This window comes from Ctenopharyngodon idella, chromosome 7 (genome assembly GCF_019924925.1).
Source record: "Ctenopharyngodon idella isolate HZGC_01 chromosome 7, HZGC01, whole genome shotgun sequence".
In the NCBI taxonomy this organism is placed as follows: domain Eukaryota; kingdom Metazoa; phylum Chordata; class Actinopteri; order Cypriniformes; family Xenocyprididae; genus Ctenopharyngodon; species Ctenopharyngodon idella.
In genome coordinates this window covers 22,727,322-22,748,721 of record NC_067226.1, presented here as the reverse complement: position 1 = coordinate 22,748,721, position 21,400 = coordinate 22,727,322, and the positions used below count along the sequence as shown (strand labels likewise).

The 21,400-nt window shown below is 37.6% G+C and overlaps 1 protein-coding gene across 1 annotated transcript in view; it reads right to left on the bottom strand.

Moving 5' to 3' along the window:
- Nucleotides 1-1,158: 1,158 nt before the first annotated feature.
- sema4f (sema domain, immunoglobulin domain (Ig), transmembrane domain (TM) and short cytoplasmic domain, (semaphorin) 4F) overlaps nt 1,159-21,400 on the bottom strand; it is a 73,989-nt gene continuing 53,747 nt past the window's right edge. The window contains exons 2-14 of the mRNA XM_051899569.1: nt 17,036-17,181; nt 12,522-12,581; nt 10,860-10,958; nt 10,407-10,518; nt 9,890-10,009; nt 9,614-9,768; nt 9,190-9,371; nt 8,903-9,044; nt 5,905-6,118; nt 5,676-5,785; nt 5,419-5,564; nt 4,293-4,348; nt 1,159-3,932 (exon numbers count right to left, since the gene is read on the bottom strand). Of these exons, the coding sequence (XP_051755529.1) occupies nt 3,163-3,932; nt 4,293-4,348; nt 5,419-5,564; nt 5,676-5,785; nt 5,905-6,118; nt 8,903-9,044; nt 9,190-9,371; nt 9,614-9,768; nt 9,890-10,009; nt 10,407-10,518; nt 10,860-10,958; nt 12,522-12,581; nt 17,036-17,181 (2,312 nt within the window). The 3' untranslated portion in view covers nt 1,159-3,162. The remainder of the gene's footprint in view (nt 3,933-4,292; nt 4,349-5,418; nt 5,565-5,675; nt 5,786-5,904; nt 6,119-8,902; nt 9,045-9,189; nt 9,372-9,613; nt 9,769-9,889; nt 10,010-10,406; nt 10,519-10,859; nt 10,959-12,521; nt 12,582-17,035; nt 17,182-21,400) is intronic.

Below are 21,400 nucleotides of genomic sequence, written 5' to 3'. Positions count from 1 at the left end.
TGTTTGAAAATACTGATTTATAAAGAAAACATATGTTCCTAATTCTTGGTATGTGAATTTTTGTGTAGCACATGGGAATTTGAATATAATTTATAGAATACAAATTATAATATATTATATAACAAAATATTTAGGCCTATACATAAATAGAAAACTATCCCCCGGTTTCACAGACAAGGCTTAAGCTGGTCCCAGAGTAAAATGCTTATTTGAGCTGTTTTAACTGAAAGTAACTTGTACCGACATATCTTAAAATATGTCAGTGCCATTGTTTTGACTCAAGATGATCACCAGTAATGTTTTTTTTTTTTTTTCTAGTGTACCTTTATAAAAGCTACTTAAATATCCTATTTGAACTAAGGTCTAATCCTGGTTTAGGCTAAGCCCTGTCTGTGAAACCGGGCCCTTAATGTTAAGTTCACTTAAAGAAAACTAAAATAAGTATGCAGTATAAATCTACTAAACTAGTAGTTTACTGAGAGTATACTTCAAAGTACTTTCATAAACTAATAAATGTGACAAGCATTTAACTAGTAAACTATTAGTATACTTATAAGTTCACTTGTAGTGCAATTGCAGTACAGTTTATGATCTCAAAGTTTACTATTGTTACACTTAAAGTATATTCTATACAGTAAAAGTGGGCCAATTTAGTCCCCAAGTAGTATTAAAATAGTAGTATACTTCTAGTACATTAATATTAGTATACTTAAAAATATACTTGAACTAAATAAAAATGAACTTACTTTTTGTAAGGGGACCCGCAGCACAGTTGTTTAGTCTGATGTCTTTCATGATCAAATTTTGTGTTCATTCAAATGAGGTACATCAGGAAAAGTAACAGCACTTAAACTGACTCGTTATTCTTTTTTTTTCATTCATATGTGTATTTTGTAAAAAATAAATAAATCAATAAATAAAAATAAAAATTAAGAAAATGTAATTCTAAATGCAATTTATTATAAAATGTTTGAAAATTATGAGTGTGTAGCATTGCATAAACTGACAAATGACTTAAACGCTGTCACTTGTAAAGTTACACACTTTTACAGAGAAAATCTGTATTATTAAAATAAAATATGTTTACAGCAGGCTATTCTACAAACAATATTTAAATTTTTTGTTAACACTGTTTAAAAATGATCAAAAAACACCGTCTTGAGAGGTAGTTTTTTATTTTATTTTATTCCAAATAGCGTCACAAGGCATTCACACATACAGCCATTCACACACAAACACCTTCAATAAATGTTTCAAACACAAATGTACATTTATCTTCATCATATATAAATTATAAAAATAGAAACTTAGAATACAACATATCTGTACATCAATTAACATTTATTTATTCAGAATAAACAACAAAGGGCATGTAACACTAACTGATCTGCTATTTTTATGATTATTAACATAAAACCATTGTGGACAAGTCTAACTACAGCAGATTTATTACGGTACATTAAGAGGGTGAAGGAGTGTTATAAACTATCACCTCAAACTCAAGAGAAGATCAAGATTTTGTGAATGAGAAGTTTATGGGGTTAAATGTACCTGTTTTATTATTTTACTGAGCGCTGACAAAGAGATCTATTCAGAAGACAAGATATATTGTTACCTTCACTTTGCTTGACAATGTTACAAATATTTGTTTTACAAAAAAAAAAAAAAAAAACACAAAATAAATAAATGAAGAACATAAGGTAGATCCAAGTTATTCTAATGAAAAATGGCAGTAGATGGTCCAACCGTTAAGATGGCAGAGTTTTACACTTAGGAAGAACTCCCTCTAGTGGTGAAAAGAGAGAATAAAAAAAAACACGTTTGAAAGATCTTTCTCACATTTTCTTTTATATTCACAGATATTTACATACTCCTGAAACAGACATCATTATGGCTACATAAATAGAAACACTCTTTGTACTAGGAGTGCTTTAGGTTACGCCGTAGCCCCTGATCGTTGTATAACAAATCTGGAGCTCTGTATTCATGGCTGCTTTGTCTCATGCACTTTAGTGGGGCTAAACACACCTTCAAATGGCACATTCTCTGTCCTTAAAGGGAAATTCAAAACAATCAAACATTTCCTTCACTTTTCATTTCATCTGACATGCTAAACAATTTAAAGTGACATCCATCATCTTGTGGTCCTTTGTCTGTGCAGATTATTACGAACAGAACATGCTACATCTGGTCCCTATACGGATGGCAGTGGATGCACAAAACACAGCCAGCTCCATTCCAGAGAAGAATAACCGTCTTGCTCTGGGAATGTGGCTGGTTTATTTTGCAGTGGCCAAATTCTCACCATCTGCTATCAGTTCACAGGTTTGACATGCTCTCTCCTACTGAGAGAAGATTGCTAAATAGTTTTGTTACTCATTTTCTCTCTCCATTAAGACTTGGGCACTATAGGTCAGGACCGGCTCATGTTCCCATGAGGGCACACTCTTTGGAGGTCCATTTTAGTTATTATTTCCATATATCCTACACCAAGGGCCCACTGAATCAGCTCGTACTGTATGCTCTGAGGGCCCCTACAATCCAGCCCTGCCATAGGCCACGGTACCTTCATTAGCAGTACATTAGCAGACCTCTTTATCTATAAGGCAAAAAAAAATTGCATTTCCAGTATCTCCGTCATTCGGTCATTAAATGCTGCTGTGAAGATCACAGAGCTATTTTTGGTGACAAATCAAATCATTTTATTTCAGTAATCGGCCCAGGATGAGCAGATTCTTCACGACTTTGCACTGCTCTGGTCTGCGGACCTTTTGGACTCAAAGAGGAAGCGGACCGAGCAACTACAGAATTACACACACAGATGCACAGACTATGTCCATGTGTGTGCACATAGCTTTGAGGATGGTACGCAAAAGTGCTCGTGATTCCGCCCATCCGTCTGATCACACACATGCAAAAACAGTAGGATAGACACAGCATGTTATGTACACAGGAGTGAATGGACTGGATGCTGCTGTAATGGAGTAGTAGAGGAGTCAGTTATGTATGTGCTTCTTTGTGTATCTGCGCATGTTAATCGTATATTTGGAATGTGTATCAGTTTCTTTGATTGTCTGCTTTCCTCTTCTCCTCCAGCCCTCCATCTGTGTTTTGAGCCTTTCACAGAATTTAATTTAAAAAAAATCACGCGTTTGCCGGTCTTCAGATAGAGCTTTCTTCGCACAGTGCCAGTGGTGCTCCTCTTAGGCAAGGAATCTTAGACAACTCCTCCTCCATCTCACTAAGCCCCTCCCCCAGCCCCTCCTCCTCTCCACCTGGCCCCGCCCTTTCTCTTCCATCCAGCTCCTCTGCCAGGTTCACAGCTGACTCCTGCAGTTTTAGTTCACTTGAGTTGGTGTAAAAATGCCTGCCATTGTGCCCACCCGTGTGCATACTGTGTCCGTGACCGTTTAGCGTCCCGTTCCTTTTCTCTGTCAACGGAACAGCCTCCGACAACAGACTGGCGCTGCTTGGAGACTGCGGTGTGTCTGTAGAAGGAAGCAAGTCCCGCCCCTTTTCCAATGTGGATGATGAGTGTCCGCCCCCTCTCATGCCACCTTGTCGTTTGTAAATTAGAAACAACAGAATGCCACCCAATACAAAACCTATGATGAAAAAAATGATGTGCGAGGCCAGGAAGTGTCGGCTACCCGCGATGGCCACGTTCCCCCCCATGCTGGGGTTTTCGAGGGTCAGCTGGTACTCGGCTCTGCGACAAGGTGGCTGATCTCTGCCCACTTCATCACATAGGCACCTGTAAGTGCCCAGGCTCTTATTTGTGACCTGCACCTCCAGGTCATAGTTGTGGCGGCGAGTGTGAATATCAGGGGGGTGCTCCCAGCGGCAAGGACGAGGAGACACTTGCACACAAGAAAGCAGGATGCGCAGACCCAGTACGACACGCCTTTCAATTACAGGTGGGGAACAGAGACCTAAAGTTACAGAGAAAAAGTGGGACACAGATGATTAGGTCACAATTAGTTTTCAATGCAACAAAAATTTAAATGCATGCCAAGGGGACCCCATATAATGACCCCCTTGGGACATGGGAGCCACTTCCTCTCTATCTCTATATATATATGCTGTATGTATATTTGGTTTTTATTTCTTAAAACACAATTTGCACATTTTTCTAGGAGTTGTTCCTGCTTTTACTCCATTTAGCCTGCTCGTCTGATTTCATTGTAAGTGTATTTACTGTAAAAGTATGTATGCACACTGTGAGAAAATTATTGTCTGTGTTGCCACAGTGACAGATGGTATATAGACATTAATACCACTGTAAAACTTACCTTCACCATTGTTGCATTGCTTGACCAAATCTTCTGCTTCAAACACTTCATGAGGCCTGAAACATAAATTAAATTAAATCAAATCATTAACAGATTAAAAGGGATTTAAGGGAATAAGAAGAAAAAAAATAAGTTCTAGGTCTAATCTGATATGTCTGATATTAATTACATGAATCAAATGTAAGTTATAGCATATCAAATCAAAACAGCGAAATTTTATAAAAAGTTGAATAGCTTGCATCCCTGGAGGGATTTGTTCAACATTCCTCTCGTACAGTTGTCAAATATTAAATATTTAGCTACTTATATCTTCCACACACTGCTAAATGTATGTATATATTTCACTGCTAAAACTAAAGCGTCATGTTGGAATTCGCTCTCCTCTTCTGTGAACAGTAAGACCAGAATTCTTTGCTTTGATTGGCCATCTTGCTCATTTTGACATTGACGAGCACTGTTACACTTCTGATACATCTAAAAATGTAACTTTTAAAACGTTTTGTTATCCTAACAACAAACAGAGCTGCACGTAATGGAGTGCAGCATCAAGAATATCAAATATTTGGCTATTTCTACATTTTTGGGAGGAACTTCTACATTTTATACATTTACATAGCATAACTTTTCTACGTTTAAAATACATTTACAATGAACGACTGCTATTTCAAAGAGTAAAAAACATGTCTTAGGCCTACCTAACGCAGAAGAAGCCACCACTTTTTCTGAGCTGCGGACATGTTGATAGTGGAAGCGTCGGAGTTAGAGCTCCCACTCTTTTAGTTGTGGGTTTATTTAAAAAAACTATGAATCTCCATTTTTAGTTAGCCTGCTGTTTAGTATAAGCATAAACTAAAGTGGGAACAGAATGAGAAGAGAGTCCACTTGCGTACCATGATTTGCGAGTTGCGAAAGAATGGGTCTTCTTGGTTTTTCAGTATAGTATTTAAAAAAAAATAGCCTTAACTTACTCATTCTAACCACTAAAATAATAGGATAAGACAAATAAAATGAGAAAATAAATATTCTATATTTTTTTATAGCTCAGACAAAATCATGGTTCAAAATCATGGTTCCACCTATGGTCCTCATATGTCTTTATGTGAATAAGTGTTTGTGTGTAACATACATAGGCATAGCACAAGTTTTATTTTCATGACTCCATACGCAGCCAAGGCCTCGGGCACGTGCACACATCTCGCAGGTAGAGTACCGAGGACAATTCACTGTGGGTAACTTCTTCAGAGAGCGAGGAGAGCCCACAAGAGTCTCATTCTACAGCAGAGAGACAGAGGGTCAGTTATGCATTCACTAGCCTTTAGGTTAAAGATACACTACTGTTTTATATCACAAAAAAAAAACTACAATAAAACAATGTGTGATTACTTTGTATAGCAATATGTTATTCACTGGCTCCTGTGCAGAAAACAGGGGGATTTCTTCAATAAGAGTTGCATTCGGACCAACTACAGCGACATTGTGTAGCTCTCCATGATCTATAAATACACATGTATATAAACCACAAATTATTAAACTGAATTAAGCATATCAATCCACACTTGGATGACAATAAATGACACAATTACATTTTTTTTTCCTGTTTAGTCTCTCTTACCTGTTCCAAGGTGCAAAACAGTGGCCATGTTTTGCTTTGTGCCATCGGAGGGCGTAACGGCAAGTTTAGTGTATGTGATGCCATTTCTGACCATTAATGGCGCTGCCACAACACTGTTCTCCATGAGCGGGTGATCACGCATGAACGTCAGCACTTTATCAGGCAGCTTCAGGGAGGACTCAAAGCCTTGCTCCTTCAGAGCAGTATTCAAACACTGAGAGTGATAAAAGAAGAGAGGAAAGAGATTATTACAGATTTAAAGCAGACAGTAATGATAGCAGGGTTGCCAGGTTTTCACAACAAAACCTGCCCAATTGCTACTCAAAACTAGCACAATCGTGTTACGGGGGATCCCCCAGAAAAATTGTGTCCCGTGGGATAAAATTCGCATTTTTTGGTGGGGTTCCCATGGTGAAGTTTGTTTCCTCTTGTGAATATATACTGAAAATATATATACCTTGTATACCGCTAGTTGTTTTGGATTAACGTATCTGCCAAATACATAAATGTAAAGACTAGAATACACTACATGACTTGAAAAGATAAACAGATTTCAAAACAGCAGACATCATATACTCACTGACTTTGTAATTGGTTACAGAGAAAAAACTGGGCATCATACACTAAGCGACTGAGGATCACACACTACCACACTATCAAGTCATTCCAAACACAACAAGCTCGCGCAGAAACATGCAGCTCATTGCTAGGAGACGCATGACAGATGAAAACAACCATGGATGTACAGTACAGGAACTGACCGCAGTATTTGTAATAGTGAATGTGCTCACACAAAACAAATCAAGACAAAGGTAGGTCAGTATGGCCTGTACAGATTGCAATGGGAAACGTAAGTGGCTTTATAACCAATTAGGCATGTCATACACTACGATAAGTGTTCTAAATATCAAACATGGATGAAATCATAGTCTAAGGCTGTGCCAAACATACACTACGTGAATTTCTGCAACTCTGTCAACTTCAGCTGCAGACTGGTTATGACTTTCGGCCTGCACTCCACCAGGCTGCAAATCAGGGCAAAAATCTGAGCTTTATTCCAGCCTTACATTACAATGTGTAGATTACATGCATTTTTGTATTATAGTATAGTACAGAATTGCATTGTTTTGCATTGTATTGTATTATATGTATATGTTGTACAATATTATATTGTATGGTATTGTGCTGTAATCTATGTATTGTAAAAGACTGCATTATATACACTATATTGCCAAAAGTATTGGGACACCATTCCAAATCACTGAATTCAGATGTTCCAATCACTTCCATGGCCACAGGTGTATAAAATCAAGCACCTAGGCATGCAGACTGCTTCTACAAACATTTGTGAAAGAATGGGTCGCTCTCAGGAGCTCAGTAAATTCAAGCGTGGTACCGTGATAGGTTGCCACCTGTGCAGTAAGTCCATTCGTGAAATTTCCTCACTACTAAATATTCCAACTGTTAGTGGTATCATAACAAAGTGGAAGCAATTGGGAACAACAGCAACTCAGCCACGAAGTGGGTCAGCGCATGCTGAGGCACACAGTGCGCAGAAGTCACCAACTTTCTGCAGAGTCAATACCTACAGACCTCCAAACTTCGTGCGGCCTTCAGATTAGCTCAAGAACAGTGCGTAGAGAGCTTCATGGAATGGGTTTCCATGGCCGAGCAGCTGCATCCAAGCCTTACATCAACAAGTGCAATGCAAAGCTTTGGATGCAGTGGTGTAAAGCATGCCACCACTGGACTCCAGAGCAGTGGAGACATGTTCTCTGGAGTGACGAATCACGCTTCTCTGTCTGGCAATCCGATGGACAAGTCTGGGTTTGCTGGTTGCCAGGAGAACGGTACTTGTCTAACTGCATTGTGCCAAGTGTAAAGTTTGGTGGAGGGGGGATTATCGTGTGGGGTTGTTTTTCAGGGGTTGGGCTTGGCCCCTTAGTTCCAGTGAAAGGAACTCTTAATGCTTCAGCATACCAAGACATTTTGGGCAATTTCATGCTCCCAACCTTGTGGGAACAGTTTGGGGATGGCCCCTTCCTGTTCCAACATGACTGCGCACCAGTGCACAAAGCAAGGTCCATAAAGACATGGATGAGCGAGTATGGTGTGGTGTCAACCTGGCCTTCTCACCAACATCAGTGCCTGACCTCACAAATGCGCTTCTTGAAGAATGGCAAAAATTCCCATAAACACACTCCTAAACCTTGTGGAAAGCCTTCCCAGAAGATTTGAGGCTGTTATAGCTGCAAAGGGTGGGCCAACTCCATATTAAACCCTACAGATTAAGAATGGGATGTCATTAAAGTTCATGTGCACGTAAAGGCAGGCGTCCCAAAACTTTTGGCCATATAGTGTAGTATAGTATAGAATAGCAGTACAGTATACACTGTACTATATTTTATAGAGTAAAATGGCGTAGTACTGTATATAGTGTATCATATAATGTTGTATTTTGTGATATAGAATAGCATATAGTATAGAATAGTACAGCACTGTACTATATGTGTTGTATCATCTAATATTAAACGATAAGGTACAATGTATAGTATATTGTAATATTGTACCAAACAGTATTATATCTACCTTATTTTGCAACACGGAAGTATGGGAGGCGGACGCGCTAACAGTGTTACCAGTCAACATTGAAAGTCTTTGGGATGTGCTGGAGTAGACTTTACAGAGTGCTCACCTCTTGCATCATCAATACAAGATCTTGACCAAAAATTGATGCACTTCTTCATGGAAATAACATCACAACATTTATTTCCATCAAGAGGTTATGTGTCTTTCTACATGGCTGTTAAAATTAATAATAATAATAATAATAATAATAATAATAATAATCACTGCAATAATGATCCAATCATAGACTCTTAAGTATTTAAATCCACACAGCAACTTTTTTTTTTTTTTCCTCGCTGGGCAGTGTAGTGCTACATGTATTATATAATATCATATGTTATGGTATGGTAGTGAGGGTGCAGTTGTATACCTGTCCTGGTCGTGGTGTTGGAATGGGCTCTGGGTTAATCCAGTTCTCACAGCTCTTCTTCATCTCTTTAAAAGGTCCGTCCATCACCTTAGTGATCTCCTCTAGACTGTACATACACACGGCTGATAGCTCCTCTCTTTCCCTACACATTAAATATCAACACAACAGAACACACACAACAACAAAAATCAATAGAGAAATGAAATGAAAAGCAAATAAACGAAACGAAATGATTAAGAAGAGATGAGGTCAGCTCAGAAAGTCAGAGGTGAAACCGATCAAAGTACCATTGTGAGGTGAATATGCCATAGAAATGTGTGCTGCTGGGGTCTCCAGACTGGTGCTGTACAGTGAACACATCAGTCAGAACGTTAAATCGCTGTCCACTTGCTCGATCTTCACACACCAGCTGGGCCTTTAAAAACGTCGTCCACCGCCTTTGCAGAGTCTTCATACCACCTACATCAGACTAGAAAACAGAGCGAGAGACCAAAATAGATCAGACATAATATAAAATGGGTGAAGAAACAGACAGATGGCAAAGAATAGAGGAACTTTATGACTCAAGAAATATGAACTCAAGTGGAACAGTAGAATTACATAACATATCAACTGAGAGCAGAACTACTGTACAACATCCCTCTGAGACATCACAAGCAAAGCCATAAAAAGACTAGAGAGACAAGAAAACACACTATGTCTAGTTCCTACCTTGCAGACCCTGGCAACTCTGGGCACTTTGACTTTGGTGAAGAGGTCATACTCTTTAGCCACCTCAGTGAAGAAGAAGTAAATTTTGTCATCTTCACCAGTAGGATTGTTCATCTTATTCTCTTGGATGAAGGCAGAACTGACAAACTCTGGATCTGAGTTCAGAAACAAGGAGTCAAGAGACTGTAGTTATAAACAATCTGGGTGTGAATTCACATTAAATGTTGCCTTTAATGTGTAAATGCCTGTATCTGGATGGATGGATCAGTGTCTTACCACTAAGCCAGTTGATTGATTGCTCAGTCCGGATGCGTTCCTGCTCGATGCCCGTTGCCCTGGAAATGTCATACATTGTGCCAAGGAAGTTACTTGTGGCGGCAGTGTAAAGGATCCCTCCTGAAAAAGAGAGAAAGCAAGAGAGAGCAGAAGAGTGAAGAGTAAAACCGAAAAATAGACATTTTATTTTTTACTTTAATGTACTGTAAAAAAATAAATAAAAAAAATAAATAAAAATTTTATTATATGCTATTATATGTATGTTATTTCAGTGTTTTATTTTAGTGTTAAAACATCTTGCAAACCAAATGTCCCTGCAAGGATGGTACCCTGAAATCACCTATATTGTGAGCCAATGGTCCCTATGAAGAAAACTGCTTAATAAATACACTAAATAATGTCTTAATTATGATCTAAATATGCAGAAAGGCAGTTTTAATTTAGGGTTTTGGTTAGCATATATAATTAGCTTTACAGTGTACAGCAACAATAGACATCTACCGCATGCGTTTCATACCTGCCATGACAGCGGTGTAATGCTGGCTGGGCTCAAAGGGGCATTTCCCCTTCCCTGTCTCCATCTTTATGCTACCATCATCATGTTTCTCCAGAGAGAATGAAGAGATGTTCTAAATGAGGCAGAGAACACAGACAAATGTAATAACTGTCTGTCATTTAATTGAAAAGAAATGAGCAAAAATGGGATGAAGAAGGGAGTAAGACAGAGAGAGAGGAGTACACAGGTACACACTTATGGTCATATATCGCAGGTGGAAAACTGTCAATCATTCTAGGGTAACAGGTTTATTGAAGTTCATCTGCCACAATCCATACACACACAGCATATGTATACCCGCTATATTTTGCGCATGCATTCACGTATCATCATCTGTCACATTTCTTTTTACTGTCCTACTTAATAGTATGACAATATTTGAGTCAGTGTAGTTATGGAAACATGCAAACTTACAATATAAGCACACTGGGGATCAAAGGCGAAGGTCCCACAGGCATATATGCGTCCATCTCCCAAAAACTCAAGCAGACGGATGTAGTTCTTGCAGTCACCCTGTGAGGGGCAGCAGAGGTAAGACAAATAACATTCCCATTTTCTGTTTTGTTATATTACATACATACATACATACGCTACTGTTCATAAAGTTTGAGGTCAGTACATTTTTTTGGATACTTTTATTCATCAAGGATGCATTCATTTGATCAAAAGTGACAGTAAAGACATTTATGGATGAATAACTGCTGAATATTATATATATATGTTAGAATATTACAGACCAAGACCAATTTTGGTACATAAAATTTAAAAGCAAATTAATTTACATTTAACTAGCAGTTACAGTCAAAGCACATAGGTCACTTGCAGCTTTCATTTTAATCACTTATTTGATTATTTAATGGTCTATTATTATTATTATTATTATTATTGTCAAGGTCGACAATGTCAACTGTCTCTGAGCAGAACAAGAGAGTTTCTGTATCAATAACAGTGATTGGTAACCTGAACCCAACTGGGCTGTATCTGAGACCCCCAGACGTTTTCTACAGTGAGACCTCCCCCATCTTTTATCTTTTAAAGGGCACAGTTAATCAGTAATGATCGACATTTCACAGTAGGACAATTTATAAAGCACACAGAAGGTTTTCTCGCACAAATGCATCCTATCATATACGGCTGGAATTTTGATGAAAACCAGTTGGCTTTACTTGAAAAGTTTCCATTTCAGGACTAGACAGACCATTAAGTACATCAATAAAGATTAATGAGAGACCAGTCTGTATCGATTCAGAGTTTTCCATGTGTTGTAATCAAATGTGAATGTGTTGGAGAAAAAAGTGAGAAGTGTATTCAAATGACCAGTCGCAGGTCTGTAGGGTCAATTAGCTCACTCTTTCAGATCTTTCTCTTTCGTTTCCTCTCTTTCTCCATTCTATCATGACATACCTTTTGTTTGCCTAATCACACCCTTTCTGACCCTCCCCCACTGTGGCCTCAGCCCACATGTCAATCATCCACAGGCCCCTCCCCCCAACATCGCAGCACTGAATGCTAAACACAAATAAGTGAGCTCATTAGCTCTCTCTCACTCGCCCCATGTGCCGTCCTCAGCTGAGAGAAAGACAGAGAATGACATGCACACAGGGAACAATACTAAAGCCTGAATGTGTGCTCAGTATTGTTCTTTTTTTTTTTAATTAAAAAGGTTTAAACATGAAGAAATTAATATTACTTTAGGAAAACAGGTACTCAAATAAGACTCGCTTTATCTGTTTCTACCCTGGATATTTTCACTCACAGAATAAATTAATCATTGCTGACTGTGAATTTGTGCATTTCTTCAGTGGCATCTCTAACTGAGAATATTTGCTTTTGTGTGATGCTGTCAGTAACAGTTTGACGACTGTCATATTGCTCAGTTAAAACAAAGCAAAAGTGTTGAGGGCACTCTTAAGAATATTCTTTAAAAATAAAGCAGCCAAATGATGGATTTTGGAATTACGAGCTTTTCCAAACCTTTCACAAGATTCATATTGTTTGTTTGCTTGCTATTGAGCTCTTTACATCCCCCCACCTAAAGCACACTACATACTGTACATACATATCATATGAGTTTACCTCGGTTTTTCCCTTAGCAACACAAGATTTCCTCCTGTCTTCTGGAACACTCCACTCAATCTACATAGATATAGATAGAGATAGAGAGAGAGAGAGAGAGAGAGAGAGAGAGAGAGAGAGAGAGAGAGAGAGAGAGAGAGATCAGTACTTCAGATTCTTTCCTGGTTAAAAAGAAACTATGTCAGCCATGAATATGCAAAGCATGTTTGGTCTGTTAAATACAGAGGCTTATAACACATGAGAATGTGAATTCAGTAGCTGCAAATGTTATTTACTTATTTAACCATCGAACATAGTAATACATTCAGTCAGAATCCGAAATATATACCATTTGTGGTCACTTGAAACATTAATTCTCCTAAAAATAATTTTGAGATTAGATTTTGATTTTGATAAAAAATAATTTGAGTAAATCTGTTGTCACATATTTTCCAAGATGTAAACTGACATCATATAATTTTTTTCATTCAAATATTGTTTTGGACAATGGGGAGAAACTAAAGTCAAATATGTTGAGGTGAAGTCACATTCGACTCTTCATGGCCAAAAAGGTCCATTCTCATTGTCAAATGTAGCGATGTACGAATAACACCTCACACAGAACAGTCACTTTCAAACTAAGCAACTTTCTGTTGGTCAGTGTGGTGAATTCATGTGACCAAATTAGACCAGTTGTCACTTCTGGTGTTTGTCAGACTATGTCCGTATTGGACTGTACGTTTTCCTGCTCTTTACACAAAAACATAAATATGAAATAATAAATATTGAAAATATTAAATATTGATGTGAGATTAAAGAGATAATGAAGTGATATGAGATACATAAAAACTAGCACAGTGCAGACACTGGTTGCCAGAGACAACAGTCAAATAAACAGGTTAAAAAAGCAAAAATCATCATTATATAAAAATACATGACTGTACAATGCTGTGACTGACCAATCACAATCAAGTATTCCAGAGAGCCATATAAGAATTTTGTATATTGAGCTTCCTTCTACACTTTGCTATTTTCACATCTCTCACAGCTCTCTGTAGTCTTTCTACTCACATAATCAAATAATTTCAAACCAGATCAATATTTCATGTCTATTTAACTATTTATTTGTTTATTTGTCAAATTACACCCCTTTATGGCCCTGTTTCCACCTGGTATTAAGATGAGTTTTGGTCAATCGGATCAGAAGTGGACGAGGGAGACACATACCCATTTCCACTTGGTATTTTAATCCGTCTCTTTTGACCACTTTCAACCACTTCTGTGCTGATTTCTTTGAGGGGAGGGTATATGCGGGTAAATGTATGGGTTTTTTTCAGATCTTTCGATATAATGGATGAAATAAGCTCACCTATTTACATATGAACACGCCCGGAGACGGTGAAAAAAATATAGGGATCAGCAGCTTTCATTTCTGCTCTGAGAGCCACAAGACCGGCCAAGTTTGTACAGAAATCAGGAATGGCGAGAGAACATTGTGCTTGGTACATTTTTCATCTTCAAACCAAACTTGGGTCTTCAGCTGACAAAGTTTAAATCCCGCCTGGCTCATGTGCTTTCCATAATGTTTACGCATTAGGTCAGTTAGTAGGAGGAGAATAGCCGTTTTTTTAATGGCTGTGCGAACACATTCAACCACATGAGCATTTCCACTATGAGAGCAATCCGGTCTAATGCATTTTCGACTACCTCTGGAAGTGGTTGAAAGTAGACAAGCTCAAAATGTTTTACACCCCATTTACACCTGTATTTAGCATCGTCCACTTCTCAGATCCGATCAACCAAAATGCATCTTAAAACCAGGGGCCAGTTGCATAAACTTAGACTATATTAAGACTGTGTCTTAAGAACTAGTTTGACCAACTTGCAGTTAACCTAAGGGTAATCAATGTTTTTCCAATTCAAATTATACACCAATCTACCTTTTTATGTAACGGACTTTAAAAACTTAGGACCACTCTTCAAGAAAAACATTAGTGTCTTTTAAGACTAGTCTAAGTAGTTTATGCAACCGGCCCCAGGTGTAAACAGGGCTTAAGATACAGTACCTGACCACCTTGTCTGGGTTTATTTAGGGAGTTATTTAGTTTTTATTTTATCAACTGGCTGGCTGTACATTACCCTTCACATAGAAATGAGGTTAAAATCAAATGTGTTTGTTCTCAATAAGCTGAAAAATATTTTAAAGAGAAATTCTAACCACAAAAATCTTTGCCTAAGGACAAGATCATTCCTTTTTAGCACAGGAAATGAGTTATCATGATTTCAGTGCTATGATCTCACCACAGTAGCTCTCCTTAATCTTACAGACCTATCTAATATTACATGACACTTAACCGAGTAATTTTGCTGTAGATGGAGGTATGGTGCAAGCATGTGCTGGGCTCTGAGACAGTCTGTGTGCTTGAGGGTAAATGGACGTGAAGCTACATTACAGTGTGTGATGAATTTTGACTCTGATGACAGGAGACAGTGAGAGGTGACTGCTGCGAGAAAAGGGAGGGCCGTCGCAGAGGGATAATTTGGTTAGAGAGCTGCACTAGCGACCAGGGATGAGATCATCTAGTTTAGCTTGATGAAAAGCTGTGTATTGAATCCTGTTGGGCTGTCTGTTATGATGACTATATGTGAGTATGTTGGTGTGCAATTGGATATTGTTATTTGGCACAAAGCATTTTATGTAATGATTTAGCTGATCATTCCACTTTAATTAAATCTTTTCTTTTTATTAGAATTAAACACCCCCTACAATTAGCATAAATGGTAACACTTGACAATAAGGTTAAATTTCTTAACATTAGTAAATGCATTAGCTAAGAGCTAACAGCATTTATGGTGTATATATATATATATATATATATATATATATATATATATATATATATATATATATATATATACATATATATACACACACACACATATACACACACACACACATATACATACATACATACATACATACATACATACATACAGGGCTTGAAATTAAAGGGATAGTTCACCCAAAAATTGTGTCATCCCTCACTCACCCTCATGTTGTTCCAAACCTGTATGAATTTCTTTCTTCTGTTAAACACAAAAGAAGATATTTTAAAGAATGTTGGTAAAACTAGATAGTTTACAGTAGCTATTGACTTCCATAGTATTTTTTTTTCCTACTATGGAAGTCAATGGCTACCGTCAACTATTTGATTACCAACATTAATTCAAATATCTTCTTTTGTGTTCAGCAGAAAAAAGAAACTCATAAAAGTTTGGAACAACGTGACGGCACCTGAAAAATAAACTAAGCGCAATGTAGTGTTGTCAAAAATATTGATTTTTCGATACTGAAATATTTGAAACACTTCCAATACTCATTTTCTGCATAATAGATAGCCTATACGATACCAGCTGTGCTTTCTCGCTCTCTCATCTCTCCGACAGCGAGTTGACACACAAACTCACCTCCCCTCACTCGTTTCAAATATGAATATTTTTGATGTTACAGCACTTGAATTTCGGTGTGGGGTTGTGTGTATTGCACATAATTTTACTCATTCCCACAGATTTTGTGCCAACACTCAAATTGCGTGCACATAAAGCCGCCTCTTGGTACTAAATGTTTAAAGTGAACATAAACAGTTGAGAAAAAAAACGCATGTGTAACAGTATAATGGATCTGTGCGTCAGGTCTAAAGCCCTGGGTATACTTTGTTCGCAGTCGAATGCACAGCCTTGCAAAGTATACTTCACTTGACTTGTACCATACACAGGCGTTTGATGCAGGTGCAGTTTTGATGAGGGTGAGGGTACTTTCTAACCAATTTCGCACAATCTGTCGTCCTCCATTGTCACTGTAGCTTGCATGCGTTCCCGTCTGTTCTGTTTATGCAGGTTTGACTACCTTGTGAATCGACGCCTTCAGGGCACGGTTGCAACCTTGTGGATAAACTAATTACTGCAACAACAAAAAATGCGCATGTGCAACCTGCACTTACAAAGTACACACGGTTACAAAAATCCGGCAGCGCACGTACAGTCCACGTGTACTCTTCTGATGACAAAATTTGCATCACGCACACTGTAAGCTGACCCTCGCATACGTGTAAAAAAGTGAACTATACTTTGAGCTTTAAAATCACAGAAGCCTAATATACCATTATGAGATAATATTAAAAATATCTATAAGGCAGTTTTTCCCCATGGTGTCAATGTCAAAATTGTGGCCAGTGAAAACGCTGAGTGGCTAGTAACTTTGGAAAACTACTAGCCACAGTGGCTGGTAAGCAAAAAAGTTAATGTCAAGCCTGTAGGGTGTAACAGTACATGTATGTTATAATGTTAATTGTAACCTTTAATATTATAGTAATGTGCAAGAAAGGGCTCCCTGTACATAGTTTAACCATCATTACATTACACACATACACACACACATATATATATTGATAGGTTGTGTACAAACAGAATGTTTCTGTTGGGTTTTGTGTTATTGTCAAGCTGTGACATTCACTGCAAGAGAAAAGAGAGCTCACCTTCATCCTTGATGGGTTTGATAGGTCAGCAGTATGCACAGCAATGATTGCATCACACGCACCAACGTAGAGCATCCCGGACTCAGGGTCCAACAGAAAGGTGCTGAAGTTATATATGTCCCTAAATTTAAGGGAATCCGGCTTGACTGTTGAGAGAAAAAAAAAAAGAAAGAAAAGCATGGATTAAATATCAAAAGATTTATCACAGCAAGTTTCAGTAAATTAATTAATATAAGTCACACATATTAAAAATAAAAATAGACACTTTCTTCCTTGCATTCATGCAGACACATTCTAGGATAATGATATTTGCCACATCCTATACACTAGCCCATCCACAAACCTATTAATATGATCAAATTTAAAGCTAAATATGATTTCAAATAGTGAAGACACTTTAAAAGTCGGTGTTACTATATTTGTGAGGATATTTTCTTACAGGAATAGCCAAACTTTTACATACACGCACACACACACACTATGAATGTCTGTTTAGCATGATGAGTAATTCTGTTCAGATATGTATATTAGCATGTGGGTTGAGGCTCTGAAAATGTAATGCTGTTTAAGATGTGCTATATCTGATGCCCTGGGCAAATTTAATACAGCATCTGCACTGCACTGCATTTAATCTGTTCCTCTTTATTTAAAATGTGAAACACTCATTTGCTCCATTACCCTAATCACAACCAAGTGTGTATTTAAGAGATTAGAGAAATATATATAGACACAGCGAAAGAAAGAGGACATCAGAGAAAAGTCGAGGAAAGAGGACAGATCACACTCATCTTGTAGTGTGATATGAGTGTCAGAGGGTCGAATCCAGTACATGTAAGTGACACTAAGAAACAAACACGTCTGATCTGTAAGAGTTTGTTCTTGCCATGAAACCAATAGAAATGTTATGTATTAAATGAACGCTCATTTCCTGAGCAGTTCAGACTGTTAGTGTCTCGTCTGTTTAATGTCTAAACTCATTAGACAACATTAAACACAGATTTGATGTGAAACAGAAAGGCTGTCTGTGATCGGTGAACTGTATGCATGTATGGATCTGTTTGCCTTTATATTTGTGCTTGTTTGTACTGACTGCAGCCATTGGCTCTGGATCTGAGCACATGTGATTAGATTAATCACTTGTAATCGCTCTTCTGCCACTCTCATCTCAGTCAATCACCCTCCATTTCTTCTTCTTCTCATAATCTTTGTAATTCTGGCCTGGATAGACATCTTTGGACAAAATTCTTTCCCACACTAAAAACAATCCCTATTCACACCAAGACGAAAATTTGTTTCGATAAATTTTGAATTTGAATGAACGGAATATTAACGCATCTGTAAAGGCCGACAAGAACATTCACATACCATCAATGAGACCATCGTTTTTTTACGAAAAGGTGTTGTAATCTCTTTTTCATTGGCCAAACGATAAGATTCATGTTTTGGTAATGTCCCCGAAGAACCAATGGTTGCTTAGGTGTTTGCTTTAGCATTACTAGTTGGTTGATTACTGGCATTTCTCTTGAAATTCTTTAAATGTTAGGCTTCTAATAATATATCCTATCATATCAAACAAGCACACACATTTATCTTCTTAAGAGGTGATGAACAGCTTTTAATACAGCAAGATAATCACCTCCTTCTAAAGCTAATATCTGACAGCTGCCAAGCCAAATGTGTCCTGTTATAATACCTCACTAATACTCTATAGAACACCAGCATGTGTGATTGATAGTACATGGATACACACAGACCAGACCTGAGATAGAACAACACTGAACAAACTGAACCACTTTATCTAATGAACACATGTGAGACACACAAGCAGCCATTTTCATATGAAATGCAACTGTAAAACCCTCACTATTATTATATTTTTAAGTCCCTCTGCAGACAAAAATGCAAAATATCTTGTGCTATGCGATGACGCCAGAAGAAAGCCTCATTATTTTTCTTTGCAATCAGTCACCACACCTGCTGTTCAACATCAAAATCAGTTTGAGTTCAGACTAACATACACAGTTTGATAAGTGTATGATTATTCTCAAATTAATTCACAGAATGGATTATCTGTGTGTTTGGTTGACAGCCAGAGAAAAAAAAAAAAAAACTGCTGTACTTTTCAAAGATGAATGGCTCACGTGAAACTGTTGAAATGCAAACAAGGCAAATAAATATGAACATGTTTTCTACAGTTTACAAAACAAAAATACACACATAGGCCTAATCCTAGATGCTGATTGGTTCTAGTTTACACTATACAGTCTTAAAGTGTGCTAAAATACACAATATAGTTACAGTTATGATCTGAAACATGTTCACCAGTTGCTGTGTATGCATAACCCCATGCAGCACCCATAGATGCCAATTATTACTCTGCCAAAGTTGCCAGGGACTGTAACTTTAGTTACTTTAATTCTCAAAGCATTATTTCACCCAAAAATGAAAATGATCCCATAATTTACTCACCCTCAAGCCATCCTAGGTATATATGACTTTCTTCTTTCAGTCAACCACAATCGGAGTTAAAAATTATTCTGGCTCTTCCAAGCTTTATAATGGGAGTGAATAGTAACCGTGATTTTGAAGCCCAAAAAAGCACATCCATCCATCATAAAAGTAATCCATACGGCTCCAGGGGGTTAATAAAGGCCTTCTGAAGCAAAGTGATGTGTTTTTGTAAGAAAAATATCCATATTTATAACTTTATAGACTATAATCACTAGCTTCCGGTAACGTACGTCCACGCGTTCCGACGTAGGATGTAGGAGATAAGTAGCGTAAGCTTAGGTGAGAGTAGACGCCGCTCACGGTTCAAACAATCAGGGCTGGGCAACAAACTCATGTTCCTCCAACATTTCTCTTTAAAAATTCTTGTTTAATGCTGCCTTCACGTGCTCTCGGAATTATCATAAATACGAGTTTCCTAGGTAAAAATTGCACACGGACACGCCCTACCATTTCGAAACTTGAATGCGATGAGCTCGTAATCACGACTTCACAAGTGGAAATTATCAAATTTCCAATAGCAGTGAAGGCGGCATTAGACTTTTAATTCGTGACCGGTGTTTTGTGTCCTCTGCGCTTCCGCGTTGGTCAATACGTCATGTGTCGGGTCAAACTTCACTCTTCCGCCGGAATCGACTGGCGTGCGGAAGCCAGTGATTCTAGTTTACAAAGTTATAAATATGGATATTTTTCTTGTAAAAACGCATCGCTTTGCTTCAGAAGGCCTTTTTTAACCTTCTGGAGCTGCATGGATTACTTTTATGATGGATGGAGGCATTTTTTTGGGCTTCAAAATATTGGTTACTATTTACTCCCATTATAAAGCTTGCAAGAGCCAGAATATTTTTTAATATAACTCCGATTGTGTTTGACTGAAAGAAGAAAGTCATACACCTAGGATGGCTTGAGGGTGAGTAAATTATGGGATAATTTAATTTTTGGGTGAATTAACTCTTTAAATAATTTGTATAGAACAAGAAGAGTTTATCTAAATGGAATAAAACAAACCAATTCAAGACAATTCCAAGACGTGGCACCAAAAATCTTGTGTATAAAATGGTTATGGCTCTAAAATCTGATTGGACAAACCAAGTTTAATATATGTACATGTGACTGCACATCAAATGAATTATATGTTTGTTGTGATAAAGAAAATTTTTTATAATAATAATAACAACAACAACAACAATAATAATAGCAGTACTTATAATTATCATTATTGTTGTTATTATTATTGCTATCAATAATAATAACAACAACACATTTTTATTTATTGTTATATTATAATTATCACAATAAACATTCATCATTCATTTTTATAATAATAATAATAATAACAACAACATAATACTTTTGCAACTTAAATTAAAAAATATGCCTTTATTAAATCATAATCTCAATATTCTTCTCATTGTCTCCTTCTCCATCCAACTCTCTCTGAATCTGTGTCTCACAACCTGCCAAAAACAAACCCCACCCTCTTCCATCATTTCTAGCTGTCATTCCCAATGAGTGACACAGAAAAGCAGAAAGCGAATGATGGAGGCAGTAGATGGAAAGAGACAAAGACACTTGCTTCAGGCAAGGTCCTGCTAAATGTCATTGTGTCACACTCTATCTTTTCCCTCCAGGTCCTTCCAGAAATGTTCACCCCCCTGCTGGGCATACCGATGTGGTGTTGGTTCCTAGAGCTATACCATCTGCCCCTGATCCCCCAAACCAAATGCCAATCTCCTACAACTGTATGTCTGACCACTCATCTGTGAGGGAGTATGTATGTGTGAGGGAGAGATTGACTGAGACAGACAGAGAAGACACATTTAGAAATGCTCAGCAGGAATTGATGCAAGAACAAAT